We start from the raw sequence: 17,466 nt of genomic DNA on the forward strand, positions 1-17,466 counted from the left end.
TTATCACTTTGTGATAGTTTAAGCCCCTGCACCTGGAACTGTTTATTTTTTCTGTAACTGTTTCTGTAACCATTTATCTTTTTAACTTTTTGCCTGTTCTGCTTCTGTAAAATTGCTTCAGCTACGCTCCCCCTCCCCTTTTAGACCAAGGTATAAAAGGAAATTCAGCCCCTTCTTCTGGGCCGAGAGAATTTTTGAGCTCTAGCTGTCTCTTAGTCGCCGGCAATAAAGGACTCCTGAATTAGTCTCAGAGTGTGGCGTTTCTCTATAACTCACTCGGTTACAACCGGATCATGGGGGCGGATCCCTCATGGCTTGCTGCTGCCTTCATGATACTGAGTTCTGTGAGATCTGATCATTTAAAAGTATGTGGCACCTCCCCCAAGCCTGTCCTTCTCTTTTCTCTCTCTTTCTCTCTCCTGCTCTGGCCACGTGATATGCCTGTTTCCCCTTCCACCATAATTGGAAGCTGGCTGAGGCCTCCCCAGAAGCAGCTGCCATGCTTCCTGTACAGCCTGCAGAACTGTGAGTCAATTAAACCTCTTTTCTTATAAATTACCCAGTCTCAGGTTTTTTTTTTTTTTTAATATATATAGCAATGCAAGAATGGCCTAACATAATTATGTATACTTGATGTGATGTAATTTTTTTGTTTTCTCAAGGAAGCTAAATAATTAAGACAGATTTTAGACTTATAAATTTTGAGTCAGTGTTTATTGATGTTCAAGTAATGCATTCAGCAAGATTCCAAATCTGTGGTTACTAGTTTGCTCATGACAATCACATGTTTATGTTGCTGACCAGAAACCCAGGGTTATTATACTTTCTTTCATCTCCCCAGGCTGCACTTCTAAATTGTCAGCTGTAGAATGTCAGAGAAACTGTTCCAAATGTCAGGGAGCCCTGTGGCCTCAGGCAGGTCAAGCCCCTGGGTTGCGTCTCCACTCTGTGACTGTTTCCTATGTGACTTCCTTTCTGCATGTTTTCATTGAGGATTCAGGCTATTGTTTGCTCATCTCCTCACTCCTATTCTAGATTCAGAGAGCCAAAGCTTGGGAGATGGGGAACGTGGTAGAGAAAAGAAGCTTTTCTTTGCATTTCTCAGTACACTGAGATGCCTGGTTAGGGTGTTTGGGAAGAGACTTAGCACTCAGTCATCCTCCCAACAAGCCTTTCTTATCACCTTTCCTTATAATTAACCTTCTTCCTTTCATCCAAAAGCTTTTCTTCTTCTGTTACAGTCACGGTCTGATGCACGTGGACATTAATTAGACAAACAGAGAGGGAATGGATCCGAGGATGACCTGGCTGAATTAAAAGTGCTGCATCTAAGTGTGTGCAGGTTGTAGTCCACAGTAATGGTGCTATTTGGAGCTGTGTGTACCTGCCCTATGGCGTCAGGTGACCTTATTCAGCATAACGGTACAACAGAAATTTAACTTGAAACAGGTGAACGGTACAACAGAAATTTAACTTGAAACAGGTGTATTGACTTGCTTTTAGTGTTGGCAACTAATGTTCTAATTAAGCCTCTAGGTTTTGCTTATGGAACACTTCTATTACATCAGAAATATGAAGTTATTTTATTAGCAGTTTCCTTTGAGAATGTATACAATCCATCAAAGTTGTCAAAAGCATAGTTTGTGGATTTAAGAGAGAATATAGAATATCAACATCACTCCTTGTCTCTTAGAGAATGCAGATAAGGTGCTTACTTGAATTAAAAACATTCAATGAAGAAAAAAGTTCCATATGTTAGAAATAAAACTGGAAAATAATTATATATAGAAAAGTATTTTTGTAATCTTGAAGAGGGGAGAAGCCTTCCTAAGCAGATACAACACCAGAAATCATAAAGGAAAAACTTGCAGAATTGACTCCATAAAATTAACTTCTCATTGATGTTTTTGCTTTTAATTGACCTTTCTATTTTTAGATACTTGTAGATTCACTTGCAGTTGTAACAAACAATACAGAGAGGTTGAGTGTACCCTCTATCCAGTTTCCACCAATGATAACATCTTGCAAAACTATAGTACAATATCTCAATGGAAATATTGACACTGATACAGTCAAGACATAGAACATTTCTATCACCACAAGGAATCTTCAGTTTTCCTTTTTTTTTTTTTTTAAAAAAAAAAGGACCAAAATGCATTTATTTAATATACATCACAAGGGCTCAACCGAGGCTTAATTTAAAAGACAAAAACAAAACAAAAATAATACCACAGCTCAAGATACAGAGTCCTATACAGAAATCACAAAAAGGACAGACCATCTAAGGAAAAATTAAGAAGACAACACAAGGACAGGCTGGGCAGCCTGGGTCAGGGCTCCTGGCTGGTGACCTGCTTTGAGTAGGTTTCTTGCAGGTACTTCTTAAAAGCTGTGGGGTTTTTCCAGAGCTCGGCAGCATGAGTGTTCAAGGGACTATCAATGTTGGGTTCTCCTAGAAGGCTCTGGATGGAGAGCAGAATGGTCCTGACGTCATATAGGGCAGACCACTTGTCCTTCAGGATGTCCAGGCATATGTTACCCTGGGTGTCCACGTTGGGGTGGTAGCAGGGTGTGAGGAATTTCACCGTGGGCGCATTGTAAGGGTAGCCACTGGGGAACTCTAGTGAGAGCTTATACCTCAGGTCTTCATATACTGTTCCAGCTGCTCCATGGATGGTCCCTACCCATTTGAAAAGGTTGTCTGATTCAGGGAAGGCAGAAATCCCTTTATCGCCAGACATCATGAGGGTCATCAGCTCCTGCTGTAGCCTTTTGCCCACGGGACCCCGGGCGGCGCCCCCGCTCGGCTCGGCTCCTTTACGGGCGGCGGTGACGCTAGTGGCTGCCAGGTCGCGGTTTTGGGAAGCCATCCGGGCGGCGTTGGCAGAGAGACAGGAACTCGGAGAACACGACTGCCAGTTTTCCTTTTTATAATCAAGTCCACTTTCCTTCTGTCCACACTCCCTCCTTAAACCCTTGTAACTGTCTCACGCCTGTAATCCCACCACTTTGGGAGGCCGAGACAGGTAGATCACGAGGTCAGGAGATAGAGACCATCCTGGCTAACATGGTGAAACCTCATCTCTACTAAAAAAATACAAAAAAATTAGCCGGGTGTGGTGGCAGGCACCCGTAGTCCCACCTACTTGGGAGGCTGAGGCAGGAGAATGGCGTGAACCCGGGAGGTGAAGCTTGCAATGAACCAAGATCGCGCCACTGCACTCCAGCCTGGGCGACAGAGCGAGAGCCCGTCTCAAAACAAACAAACAAACGAACACCCCTTGCAACTATAAATCTCTTCTCCATTTGTATAATTTTGTAATTTCAGTGATATAGAAATGGAATAATTCAGTATGTAACCTTTCAGGATTTTTTTTTTTTCTTTTTTTTTTAAAGCAGGGTATTGCTAGGTTGCCCGGGCTGGACTTGAACTCCTAGGCTTAAGTGATCTTCCTACCTCAGCTTACCTAGTAACTGGGATATATATATATTTTTTTAACTGAGCATAGTTATCTGGACATTCACCTAGGATATTGTGCCTATTGATAGCTCATTCCTTTGGGTTCTGAGTAGTATTCCATGGTATAGATGTACCACAATTTGTTTAAGCATTCACTCCTTGAACGACATCTGGGCTGTTTCCAGTTTTTGACTCTTATAAATAAGGCTGTTGCAAGGATTCGTTTACAGGATTTTTGGACATAAGTTTTCATTTCTCTAGGATAAATGCCCAGGAGTGCAATTCCTGAGCCATATGGTAGTTCATATTTCATTTCTTTTAAAATAAAGAAACTGCCAGACGATTTTCCAGAGAGGCTGTAATATTTTATATTCCCACCAGCAATATATGAGTGATCCAGTTTTTGTGCATTCTTGCCAACATTTGGTGTTGCCACTGTATTTTTACTTCAGCCATTCTGATAGATGTATAGTGATATCTCATTGTGATTTTAACTTGCATTTCTCTAGTGGCTAATGATGTTGTATGTCTTTTCATGTGCAGTCATGCATCACTTAACAATGGGGATACATTCTGAGAAATGTGGCACTAGGTGATTTTTTTTCTTTTTAATTTTTGTGAATACATAGTAGGTATATACATTTACGGGGTACCTGAGATGTTTTGATACAGAAGTGTCATGTGAAATAATCACATCCTGGAAATGGGGTATCTATCCATCCATCCCCATAAATATAAAACATTTATTCCTTCAGTCGTGAACAATGCAATTATAGTCTTTAAATTATTTAAAAATGTACAGTTATTATTGACTGTAATCACCCTGTTTGTACTATCAAATAGTAGTCTTGTTCAGTCTTTCTATTTTTTTGTGCTCGTTAACCATCCTTACCTCTCCTCCACATCCCCGCTACTCTTCTTAGCCTCTGGTAACCATTATTCTACTCTCTATGTCCATGAGTTCAATTGTTTTGATTTTTAGATCCCACAAATAAGTGAGAACATACAATATTTGTCTTTCTGTCCTTAGCTTATTTCACTTAACATAATGACCTCCAGTTCCATCCATGTTGATAAGGTTTTGTCCCCATCCAAATCTCATCTTGAATTGTAGTTCCCATAACCCCATGTGTAATGGGAGGGATCAGGTGGCGGTTTCCACCTGAAGATAGTCACAAGAAGATCAGATCTCATGAGATCTGATGGTTTTATAAGGGGCTTCCCCCACCCCTTCTCTCTGTGCTTCTCCTTGGTGCTGCCATGTGAAGAAGGATGTGTTTGCTTCCCCTTCCACCATGATTGTAATTTTTCTGAGGCTTTCCCAGCCCTGCAGAACTGTGAGACAATGAAACCTCTTTCCTTTATAAATTAGTCTTGGGAATATCTTTATTAGCAGCATGAGAATGGATCAGTACACATGTTATTGCAAATGACTTGATCCCATTCTTTTTTATGGCTGCATAGTGCTTCATCATGTGTATGTACCACATTTTCTTTATCCATTCATCTGCTCATGGACACTTAGGTTGGTTCCAAATCTCAGCTATTGTAAATAGTGCAGCAACAAACAGGAGTGCAGATATCTGTTTGATATACTGATTTCCTCTTTTTTGAATATATACCCAGAAGTGGGATTACTGGATAATATGGTAATTCAATTTTTAGTTTTTTGAGGAACCCCCAACAATTAGTGGTTGTACTAATTTACATTCCCATCAACAAGGCACAAGTGTTCCCTTTTCTCCACATCCTTGTCAGCATTTATTATTGCCTGAATTTTGGATATAAAACATTTTAACTGGGGTGAGATGATATCTCACTGTAGTTTGATTTGCATTTCTATGACAATCAATGATGTTGAGCACCTTTTCATATGCTTGTTTGCCATTTGTATGTCTTCTTTTGAGAAATGTCTATTCAAATCTTTTCCCCAATTTTTGATTGGGAAAAATATTCTTTTCTTATAGAGTTGTTTGAGTTCCTTATATATTCTGGTTATTAATCCCTTGTCAGAAGAATAATTTGCAAATATTTCCTCCCATTCTGTGGGTTGTATCTTCACTGTGTTGATCATATCCATCGCTGTGCAGAAGCTTTTTAACTTGATATGATCCCATTTGACCATTTTTGCTTTGGTTGCCTGTGCTTGTGGGTTATTGCTCAAGAAATTTTAGCCAATATGTGGCTGGAGTCCTGTAGTCCTGGAGATTTTTCCCAATGTTTTCTTGTAGTAGTTTCAGAACTTGAGGTCTTAGATTTAAGTCTTTAATCCATTTTGGTTTAATTTTTGCATATGTGAGAGCTAGGGGTCTAGCTTTATTTTTTTGCATATATATATATATCCAGTTTTCCCAGCATCATTTATTGAAGATACTCTTTCCCCATTGCATGTTCTTGGCACTTTCATTGATAATAAGTTCCCTGTAGGTGTGTGGATTTGTTTCTGGGTCTTCTAATTCTGTTCCATTGGTTTATTTGTCTGTTTTTATGCCAGTACCATGCTGTTTTGATTACTATAGCTCAGTTATATAATTTGAAGTCAGGTAATGTGATTCCTCCAGTTTTCTTCTTTTGCTTAGAAAAGCTTTGGCCATCTGGGTTTTTGTGGTTCTGTATAAATTTTAGGATTGTTTTTACTGTGAAGAATGTCATTGGTATTTTGATAGTGATTGCACTGAATCTGTACATTGCTTTGGGTTGTACAGACATTTTAACAATATTGATTCTTCCAAATTATGAGCATGAATTTTTTTACTTTTTAATGTTCTCTTCAATTTCTTTCATTGATGTTTTATAGTTTTCATTATAGAGATCTTTCACTTCTTTGTTGTGTTCTAGATCTTAAGAGGAAAGGCTTTCCGTTTCTCCCTACTCAGTATGATACTTGCTCTGGATATGTCTTATATGGCTTTTATTATGTTGAGGTATGTTTCTTCTATACCCAGTTTTTTGAGGGGTTTTTATCATGAAGGGATGTTGAATGTTAACAAATGCTTTTTCAGCATCAGTTGAAATGATCATATGGTTTTTATCCTTCATTATTTTGATATGATGTATCACATTGATTGATTTGCATATGTTGAACCATCCTTGCATCCCAGGGATAAATCATACTTGGTCATAATGTATTGTTGAATTCAGTTTGCCAGTCTTTTGTTGAGAATTTTGGCATCAATATTCATCAGAGATATTGGCCTGTAGTTTTGTTTTCATCCTCCCTCCCTCCCTCCCTCCCTCTCTCTCTCTCTGTCTTTCTTCCTTCCTTCCTTCCTTCCTTCCTTCCTTCCTTCCTTCCTTCCTTCCTTCCTTCCTTCCTTCCTTTCTTTCTTTCTTTCTCTTTCTTTCTTTCTCTTTCTTTCTCTTTCCCTTTCTTTCTTTCTCTTTCTTTCTCTCTTTCTCTCTCTCTTCTTTCTTTCTCTTTCTTTCTTTCTTTCCTTCCTTCCTTCCTTCCTTCCTTCCTTCCTTCCTTCCTTCCTTCCTTCCTTCCTTCCTTTCTTTCTTTCTTTCTTTCTCTTTCTTTCTTTCTCTTTCTTTCTCTTTCCCTTTCTTTCTTTCTCTTTCTTTCTCTCTTTCTCTCTCTCTTCTTTCTTTCTCTTTCTTTCTTTCTTTCCTTCCTTCCTTCCTTCCTTCCTTTTTTTGATGGGTCTTTTTCTGGTTTTGGTATCAGGGCAATACTGGTCTTGTGGAATGAGTCTGGAAGTATTCCCTTCACCTCTATTTTTCAGAATAGTTTGAGTAGGACTTGTATTAGTTCTTTAAATTTTTGGTAAAATTCAGCAGGGAAGCCATCAGGTCCTGGGCTTTTCTTTACTGGAAGACTTTTTATTATGACTTAAACCTTGTTACTTGCTATTGGTCTGTTCAGTTTTGAATTTCTTCCTGGTTGAATTGTAATAGGTTGTATGTGTCCAGGAATTTGTCCATTTCATCTACATTTTCCATACTCGCTACTAATGATCCTTTGAATTTCTGCAGTATCCGTTGTAATTTCTTCTCATTTCTGATTTTATTTGTTTGCATCTTCTCTCTTTCTTCTTAGTCTGACTAAAGGTTTGTCAATTTCGTTTAAGTTTTCAAAAAAGTAACTTTTTGTTTCTTTGATCTTTTCTGTTTTTTATATCAATTTCATTTATTTCTGCTCTGATCTTTATTATTTCTTTTCTTCTACTAATTTTGGGTTTGGTTTGCTCCTGCTTTTCTAGTTCTTTAAGATTCATTGTTAGATTGTTTATATAAAGTTTTCCCTCTTTTTTGATGTAGGCACTTGTAGCTATACACTTCCCTCTTAGTAATGCTTTTGCCGTATTCCATAGGTTTTGGGATGTTGTATTTACATTATTATTTGCTTCAAGAAATTTTTCAATTTAGTTTTTAATTTGTTCACTGACCCACTGGTCATTCAGGAGCATATTGTTTAATTTCTTTGTATTTGTGTAGCTTCTAAAATTCCTCTTGTTTTTAATTTCTAGTTTAATTTTATTGTGGTCAGAGAAGATTCTTGATATTATTTCAATTTTCTTGAATGTTTTGAGACTTGTTTTGTGACCTAACACATGATCTGTCCTTGAGAATGATCCATGTGCTGAGGAAAAGAATGTGTATATTGCAGCTCTTGGATGAAATGTTCTGCAAATATCTATTAAATCCATTTCTTCTATAGTGCAGATTAAATCTGATGTTTCTTTGTTGCTTTTCTGTCTGGAAGATCTGAAAGCAGGGTGTTGAAGTCTCCATCTATTATTGTATTGAGGCCTATCTCTCTCTTTAGCTGTAATGATATCTCCTTTATATATCTGGGTGCTCCAGTGTTGGGTGCACATACATTTAAAATTGTTATATCCTCTTGCTGAATTGACTCCTTTATGATCATATTGTGACCTTCTTTGTCTCATCTTACAGTTTTTGTCTTGAAATCTGTTTTGTATGATATAATATAGTGACTCCTGCTCTTTTTTGGTTTCCGTTGGCACAAAATATCTTTTTGCACCCCTTTGTTTTCAGTCTATATGTGTCTTTATAGATGAAGTATATTTTTGGTAGGCAGCAGATTATGAAGTCTTTTAAAAAAATCCATTTAGCCACTCTATGTCTTTTGATTGGAGAGTTTAGTCCATCATATAGTTTGGCTGTGTCACCACCCAAATCTCATATTGAATTGTAGTTTCCATAATTCCCACGTAGCATGGGAGGGACCCGGTGGAAGGTCATGAATAATAGGGGTGGTTACCCCCATGCTGCTGTTCTCGTGATAGTGAGTGAGTTCTCACGAGATCTGATAGTTCTATAAGGATCTTTTCCCTCTTCGCTCAGTACTTCTCTCTCCTGCTGCCATGTGAAGAGGGATGTATTTGCTTTTGCTTCCCCTTCCTCCGTGACTGTAAGTTTCCTGAGGCTCCCCCAGCCATGCGGAACTGTGAGTCAAACCTCTTTCCTTTATAAATTACCCAGTGTTCGGTATTTCTTCATCGCAGGTTCCCAGGCCAATGGAGATAAGTTCCCAGGGGGATTATGGCTGCCTCTGCTGAGTCATACAGGTTACCAGGGAAGTGGGGGAAAGCTGGCAGTCACAGGCCTCACCCCACTCCCACACAGCCTGCAGTCCTAAAGGCTGGTCTCACTCCCACTGTGGCCCCTTGACAGTACCAAGTCTATTTCCAAGCAGCCAGTGACCAGGGCTGAGAATTTGCCCTAGATCACCAGCCTACCCACTGAGAAGGCAAGCCAACTCAGTTTTTTGGCATCTGAGGGAGTCTGCAACAGCAATCCATTCCTTCAAAGGGTTTGTGGATTCTCTCAGTTTTCCTAGTATGTTCCTGCAGCAGTTCTTGGAGCAAAAGTTCACAATGTGAGACTCCACTCCTTGCTCTGTCTGTCTGAGCAGGAGCTACAAGCTGGTTCTGCCTCCTATCCACCATCTTAATCCTGTGTCTAGACTGCCTTTCAAGTTTACTTAGAGACACAGAGCACTTTGACCCTGGGTGGCAAGGTTTGCAGACACTCAACTTCAGACTGCTGGGATCTGCCATTCCCCTCTGGCTAGGGCTGGTTTAAATGCTCCCTCTGTGTGTGGCTTTAATTGAGTTTTGTCTGAGTTTTCTTCCTTCTCTAACCAGACAGCACTGAGTTCAATGCCTCACAATCACTGTGTTCTCCCTCCCTCAGCACCCAGAGTTGCTGCCACCAGGGGTGGGAATGAGCTGGCATCCATGATTCAGGATGATTTTTTTCTATCCTTTCTTTCCTTTTTTCAGTGCTATGAAGTTAAAACCAGGTGCAAGGAGTGCTCACTTGATTTTTGGTTTTTATGAGGGTGTTTTTTTCTGTGTAGATAGTTGTTAACTTGAGTTCTTGTAGGGGGTTGGAGGGTGGGGGGCAATCAATGGATCCTTCTATTCTGCTATCTTTCTCTGCCTCTTGCTTCCCATTAGGTGAGTGTATCACTGTGTGAACACCATAGAGTGTGCTTAAACAAACCTAGATGCTGTAGCCTACTATACCCCTAGGCTATGTAGCATAGCCTATTGCTCCTATACTACAAACCTGTACAGCGTGTTATTGCACTGAATATAGTAGGCAACTATAATACATGGTATTTGTATATCTAAATATATTGAAATATAAAAATGATACAATAAAATATAGTATAAAGATAAAAAATGGTACGTCTATATGGGGCACTTAACATGAACACAGCTTGCAGGACTAGAAGTTGCTCTGGGTGAGTCAGTGAGTGAGTGGTGAGGGAATGTGGAGGCCTAGGACATTACTACACACTACTGTGGACTTTATAAACACTGTACATTTAGACTACTAAATTTATAAAAAATGTCTGTCTTCAATAATAAATTAACCATAGCTTGCTGTAGCTTTTGTACTTTATAAAGTTTTAATTTTTTAAACGTTTTGACTCTTTCGTAATAATACTTAGCTTAAAACACAAACATATCATACAGTTAGGCAAAGATATTTTTTCTTTATATCTTTATTCTATGAGCTTTTTTCCATTTAATTTTTTAAAAATTTTTTGCTTTTTAAGATTTTTTTTTTTTGTTGAAAACTAAGACAGAAGGACAGACATCAGCCTAGGCCTACACAGGATGAGAATCATCCATGTCACTGTGTTCCACCTTCACGTTTCCCCACTGGAACGTCTTCAGGGGCAGCAACACACCGGGTTGTCCTCTCCTGTGGTAACAAGGCCTTCTTCTAGAATACCTCCCGAAGGATTTGCCTGAGGCTGTTTTACAGTTAACTTTTTTGTTTCATAAGTAGAAAGAGTACACTCCAAATTAAAAATCAAAGGTATAGTAAATACATAAACCAATAACATAGTCATCTGTTATCATTATCAAGTATTACATACTATAAAAATTGCATGTGCTATACTTTTATACAACTGGCAGGACAGCAGGTTTGCTTACACCAGCATCACCACAAACATGTGAGTAATGCTATGAAGTTGTGATGGCTATGACTTACTAGGCCATAGGAAATTTTCAACTCCACTATAATCTTTTGAGACCGTGGTCATATATGCAGTCTGTCCTTGACTGAAACATTGTTATATGGTGCACGACTGTGCTTATTTTCCATCTGTATAGTTTTTTTGGTGAAATGTCATTTCAAGTCTTTTGCTCATATTCTAATTGGATTGTTTGCTTTTTTTTAACTGATGAGTTTTGAGAGTTATATATGTGTTTTCTACATAGAAGAAGTTATTTGTTGGATATGTGATTTGCAAATATTTTCTCCCACTTAGTAGCTTGTCTTTTTTTATTTTTATTTTAAAAGAGATGGGATCTTTTTCTGTTGCCCAGCCTGGAATGCCATGGTGTGATCCTTCCATCTTAGCCTCCAAAGTAGCTGGGACTATGGGCACATGCCACTGTACAAAGCTAATTTTTAATTTCTTTGCAGAGACAGCGTTTCACTTTGTTGCCCAGGCTGATCTTGAACTCCTGGTTTCAAGCCAACCCCAGCCTCCTAAAGTGTGAGGATTACAGGTGTGCGCCACTGCACCTGGCCAGCTAGCTTGTCTTTTCATTCTTTTAACAAAAAGTTTTGCAGAGGAAACATTTTTAATGTTGATGAAATCCAATGATCAATTTTTAAATTTAATAGATTAAGCTTTTTGGGTCAGGTTTAAGAACTCTTTGGTTAGCTCTAGATTCTGAAGCTTTTTGTCCCATGATTTTTTCCTAAAAGTTGACAGTTTTACCTTCTGCATTTAAGTCCATTATATCAATTTTGAGTAACTTTTTGTATAAGGTGTGAGACTAAGTTTGAGATTGTTTTTTCTTTGTGGTGTGTATATGAAGGTTCAATTACTGCAGCACCATTTGTTGAAAAATCTCTTTCCTTCATTAAATTGGTATTGCACATTTGTCAAAAATCAGTTGGACATATTTGTGTAGGTCTGTTTTGGGAGTTCTTTACTACGTTCATTAATGTATGTGTCTATCATTCCACCAATACCAGACAACTTTTATAAATAATTGTTGAAATCATCATGTAGACTGATTCCTCCTATTTTATCAATCCTTTACAAAATTGTTTTAGCTATTCTACTTCCTTTTTTCTTTCCATCTAAATTTTAGAATAGTATCTTTTAGGTCTACAAAAATCTTGCTGAGACTTTGGTGGGAATTGCTTTAAGCCAGTATATCAGTTGGGGTCTTTACTATGTTGGATCATCTAGTCTGTGAATATAGTGTATCTTCTATTCATTTGTTTAGATATTCTTTGATTTCACTCATCAGCATTTTGTAGTTTTCAGCATACATGTCCTGTACCTGTTTTGTTAGATTTACAGCTATATAGTTATTTTTTTCTTTGGGTTACTCTAAATGTTATTGCTTTCTAATTTTATTGTGCCTGGACCCTTTGCTAGTACATAGAAGTGATAATTTCTTATTTTTCTGCTTCCTTCAGATTTCTTTTGATCTTCATTTTCTAAGTTGTTGAAGTGAGGGCTTGGATGATTTTTAATTTTTTATTATTTATTTTATTTTTTTATTATACCTTAAGTTCTGGGATACATGTGCAGGACGTGCAGCTTTGTTACATAGGTATACACGTGCCATGGTAGTTTGCTGCACCCATCAACCTGTCATCTACATTAGGTGTTTCTCCTAATGCTAACCCTCCCCTAACCCCCCACCCGCCAACAGGCCCCGGTGTGTGATGTTCCCCTCCCTGTGTCCATGTGTTCTCATTGTTCAACTCCCACTTATGAGTGAGAACATGTGGTGTTTGTTTTTTTTTTTCTTCCTGTGTTAAGTTTGCTGAGAATGATGATTTCCAGCGTCATCCATGTCCCTGCAAAGGACATGAACTCATCCTTTGATGTCCTATGGCAGCATAGTATTCCATGGTGTATGTATGCCACATTTTCTTTATCCAGTCTATCATTGATGGACATTTGGGTTGGTCCCAAGTCTTTGCTATTGTGAACAGGGCTTGGATGATTGATTTGAGACTTTTCTTCTTTTCTAATGTATGCATTTAGTGCTATAAATTTCTCTCTGAGCACTGCTTTAGCTGTGATGCATACACACACACACACACACATATATATATATTTATATATATAGAGAGAGAGACAGGGTCTCATTCTATTACCCAAGTTGGAGTGCAGTGGTGTGATATCTTGGCTTACTACAACCTCCACTTCCCAGGCTCAAGTGATCCTCCCATCTCAGCCTCCTGAGTAGCTGGGACGACAGGCACAAGCCACTGTGCCTGGGAAATTTTTTGTATTTTTGGTAGAGACAGGATTTCTCCATGTTACAGGCTAGTCTTGAATTCCTGGGCTCAAGTGATACCACTCCCAAAGTGCTGGGATTACAGGTGTGAGCCACCATGCCCAGAGCTACATTGTGTTTTAATTCACTTCAATGTACTTTTAAATTTCCCTTATAATTTCTTTTTTAACCCATGTATTATTTATTATGTTTAGTTTCAAGATGTCTAGAGATTTTTCTGTTCCTTTTCTGTCATTGATTTTTAGTTTGATTATGTTGTATTCAAAGAACATACTTGGTATGATTTCAATTCTTTTAAAATTGCTAAGGTTTGTTTTATGGCTTAGGATATGGTCTATCTTGGTATATGTTTCACAAGTACTTGAAAAAAATTCTGTTGTTGGGTATAGTGTTCCAAAAATGTCATTAGATGCTGTTGGTTGATGGTGTTGTTGAATTTTATATTCTAGCTGATTTTCTGTCTAGTTAATTTATCAACTGTTGAGAGAATGTGGAGGTTTCCAACTATAATTATTCCATAAGTATTTGCTTCACATATTTTGCAGTTTTGTTTTTTTTTGGTGTGTACACATTTAGAATTGCTGTCTTTTAATTGGTATATTTAGAGCATTTGAATTTAGTATAATTATTGATATTTTAGGCTTTAAGTCTGTCACTTTTACTTTTTGTCTTGTTTATTCTCTACGTTTTCCATTTAGTTTTTTTTTCCTACCTTCCTGTGATTTACTTGAACATTTCCTAGAATTTTAGAACTCCGTTTTGATTTATTTATAATTTTTCTTGAGTGTATCTCTTTGTATGTTAGTGGTTGCTCTAGGTATTACATTATATATAACCTTGACTGGTGTTTCAGTTGATTGCTGTCATTTTACCAGTTTGAGTAAAATATAGAGAACTTACCTTTATTTATATCTTCTTGTCTCGCTTATTTATAGTATAACTGCCTTAAATATTTCCTCTGTATACTTGTGTATGTAGAGCCATATCAGACAGTTTAATTTTTGCTTCAGTCATTAACCATAATTTAGAAACTTGAAGGGGAGAAGGAAAGCCTACTGTAAGTGCCCATATTTTTGCTTACTGTGCTCTTTCTTTCTGATGTTCCAAAGTTCCTTTTTAAATGATTTCCTTTCTGTTTAGAGGACTATTGTTAGTCATTCTCTCTCTCTCTCTCTCTTTTTTTTTGAGATGAAGTCTTGCTCTGTTGCCCAGGCTGGAGTGTAATGGCATGATCTTGGCTCACTGCAGCCTCTGCCTTCCAGATTCAAGCAATTCTCCTGTCTCAGCCTCCTGTGTAACTGGGATTACGGGCGTGCACTACCATTAGCCTGGCTAATTTTTGTATTTTTAGTAGGGATGGGGTTTCACCATGTTGACCAAACTGGTCTCAAACTACTGACCTCACATGGTCCACCCTCCTCGGCCTCCCAAAGTGCTGGGATTACAGGCATGAGCCACCATGCCCGACCTCATTAACCATTCTTTTAAGATAGGTCTGCTGGTGACAAATTCTTTTAGCTTCTCTTTATCTGAGAATATCTTGGTTTCCCCTTTATCATTCATTTGTTTATCTTTATATTTTAGAGACTGAGTCTTGTTCTGCTGCCCAGGCTAGAGTGCAGTGGTTTGATGACAGCTCACTGCAGCCTCAAACTCCTGGCTCAAGTGATCCTTCTGCCTCAGCCTCCTGAGTAGCTACCATGCCTGGCTGATTTTTTTTTTCATTTTTAGTAGACACAGAGTCTCACTGTGTGTCAAAGTTTGTGTAAGTTTTTGTTTGAGACCAGCCTGGGCTCAAACTCCTAACCTCAAGTGATCCTCCCCTTACCTTGGGCTCCCAAAGTGTTGAGATTACAGGTGTGAACCACCATGCTCAGCCTCCACTTTTTTTCTTTTTTTAAAATTTATTATTTTTTTTTTATGACAGAGTCTCACTTTTTCACCTAGGCTGCAGTTCAATGGCACGATCTCAGCTGACAGCACCCCTTTGCCTCCCAGGTTCACACAATTCTCTGACCTCAGCTTCCCAAGTGGTTGGGATTACAGGTGCCTGCCATCACACCTGGATAATTTTTGTGGTTTCAGTAGAGATGGGATTTCACCATGTTGGCCAGGCCTGTCTTGAATTCCTGACATCAAGTGATCCATCTGCCTCGGCCTCCCAAAGTGCTGGGTTTACAGGCGTGAGATACTACATCTAGCCCACTTTATTTCTGAAGGATATTTTCACTGGATATTTCTGAAGGATAGAGGATTCTGGGTTGAAAGTGCTTGTCTTTCAGTACCTGAAAATATTGTGTCACTTCCTTCTTGCTTTTATGGTTTCTGACGAGAAGTCTGCTCTCATTCTAATTATTTTTCTCCTATAAGTAAGATGCTGTTTCTCTGGCTGCTTTAAAGATCTTTTCTTTCTCAGAATTTTAATTATGATGCATTTTGGTGTGAATTTCTTTGAGTTTATCTTGTTTGGGATTTGCTTACATTCTTAATTCTGTAGGTTTATGTCTCCTGCCAAATTTGAGAAGTTTTCAATCATTATTTCTTCAAGAACTTTCAGCCTCAATGTCTTTCTCCCCTCCTTCCAGGACTACAATGACATGAACATTAGATCTTTTATTACAGTCTCACAGGTCCCTGAAACACTGTCCACTTTTTCAGTCTATTTTTTTTTCTTTGTTGCTTAGATTGGGTGATTTTGATAGTTCTATCTTCCAATTCACTGAGTCTTTCCTCTCTTCCATTCTGCTGTTCATTCCCCCTACTGAGCTATTTATTTTTGTTATTGTATTTTTTAGTTCTAAAATTTCCATCTGATTCTTCTTTATGTCTTCTTCGTATTCCTCTACTGAGGCTTTCTACTCTTTAATTTGTTTTGAGCATTGTCATAATTGTTTATTGCATCATCTTTATCATGGCTGCTTTAAGGCCTTTGTCAGATACTTTAAACATCTCTACCATCTTAGTGTTGATATGTGTTGACTGTCTTCTCATGCAGTTTGAGATATTCCTTGTTTATGGTATGAAGAATGGTTTTCATTCCCACCTTTGTATTGTGTTACGAGACCATAGATCTTATTTAAATTTTCCATTTGAACTGTCTTTTTCTGACACTGCTGTGGCAAGGGAAGGGAGAGATCTGCCTTGTTACTGTCAAGCAGAGATACAAATCCAGATTTCCCTTGGCCTCCATGGACATGTGAAGGAGGTGCTTCCTTTTTACTGCTGGGCAATGGGGAAAGTTCCTGTTCCCCACGTGTCTCCACTGTCACCATGGTGGAGTGGTCTTACTACTGCTGGGTGATAGTGAAAATTGAGTTTCCACTAGGCCATCTCTGATGCCATCCCAGTGGGGCAGTGTTTGGGTTCCTGGCTACAGCCTTGCAAAAATGGAAATGTGGGCTCCGTACTTCTCTTTGCTGGCATGAGTAGGGGTGGGGGAGGGGCAGTGTTTTTTGTAGTGTTTGGTGGTGTAGAATGGTTATTGTCTAAGATTTTTCTGTTTTGCTAGGCTTCCCCTCTCATGGTCCTTTGTCTAGAGTCAGTGACTTTTATTGGGGTTTCTTTTGTCTGTGCCCGTTGGCATTTCTCGGTTGTCAGCTTCTTCAGCTTGAAGTCTGGGCTAAATGAGGCAGAAAGAAGATTCAGGGAACTCGCCACTGTGTTGTACCTCAGGTTCTCCAGCCAGTCTGCTTTGTTCTCTCCATCTTTCAGGTTTCTTATGTTTGTTTTATGTGTAATATCCAGGGCTTTTAGTTGTTTCTGGTGAGAGGTATAGGGTAAAGTACATTTGTTGTATCTTTCCAGATGTGGAAGTATTTCTATCATTGATTTTTAGGAATTCTTCTAATATGTTGGTATTAATGCTTTTCCTGTTACATATGTTGAAAATATTTTCTCCCAATTACTACTTGTCTTTTAATTTTCTTTGGAAGTCTTTTATCATGTAGGAATTATTAAGAAGATAAAAATTATTAAAACTGGGGAAAGGAAAGATAGATGATTAAAACAGAAAGAAAGATGACTGGCTAAAAATCAGTATACAAAATTTGACAGTAATTAATTCAGTTTGAAGCAAAATAATGAAATTATAGAAGTGCTACAAATTTTAAGTTTCAAAATGTAAAGATTTGATGACAATAGTTAAATGTCAGTCAATTCAAAGTTTCTTGTATCTATAATGCACTTTGAAAGGTATACACAATTTTGGAAAACTTTTCATTTTACTGTGATATGTCTAGTTGT

The 17,466-nt window shown here is 38.3% G+C and overlaps 1 protein-coding gene across 1 annotated transcript; it reads right to left on the minus strand.

Annotated features, from left to right (window-relative positions):
* Positions 1-2,142: 2,142 nt before the first annotated feature.
* Positions 2,143-2,910, minus strand: LOC714349 (ubiquitin-conjugating enzyme E2 C). The gene has a single exon (XM_001104061.5). The coding sequence runs from the start codon at positions 2,868-2,870 to the stop codon at positions 2,331-2,333; it is 540 nt and encodes a 179-aa protein (XP_001104061.2). The 5' UTR covers positions 2,871-2,910; the 3' UTR covers positions 2,143-2,330.
* Between the last annotated feature and the right edge of the window lie 14,556 nt (positions 2,911-17,466).

The sequence above is a fragment of the Macaca mulatta genome, chromosome 1 (assembly GCF_049350105.2).
Source record: "Macaca mulatta isolate MMU2019108-1 chromosome 1, T2T-MMU8v2.0, whole genome shotgun sequence".
In the NCBI taxonomy this organism is placed as follows: domain Eukaryota; kingdom Metazoa; phylum Chordata; class Mammalia; order Primates; family Cercopithecidae; genus Macaca; species Macaca mulatta.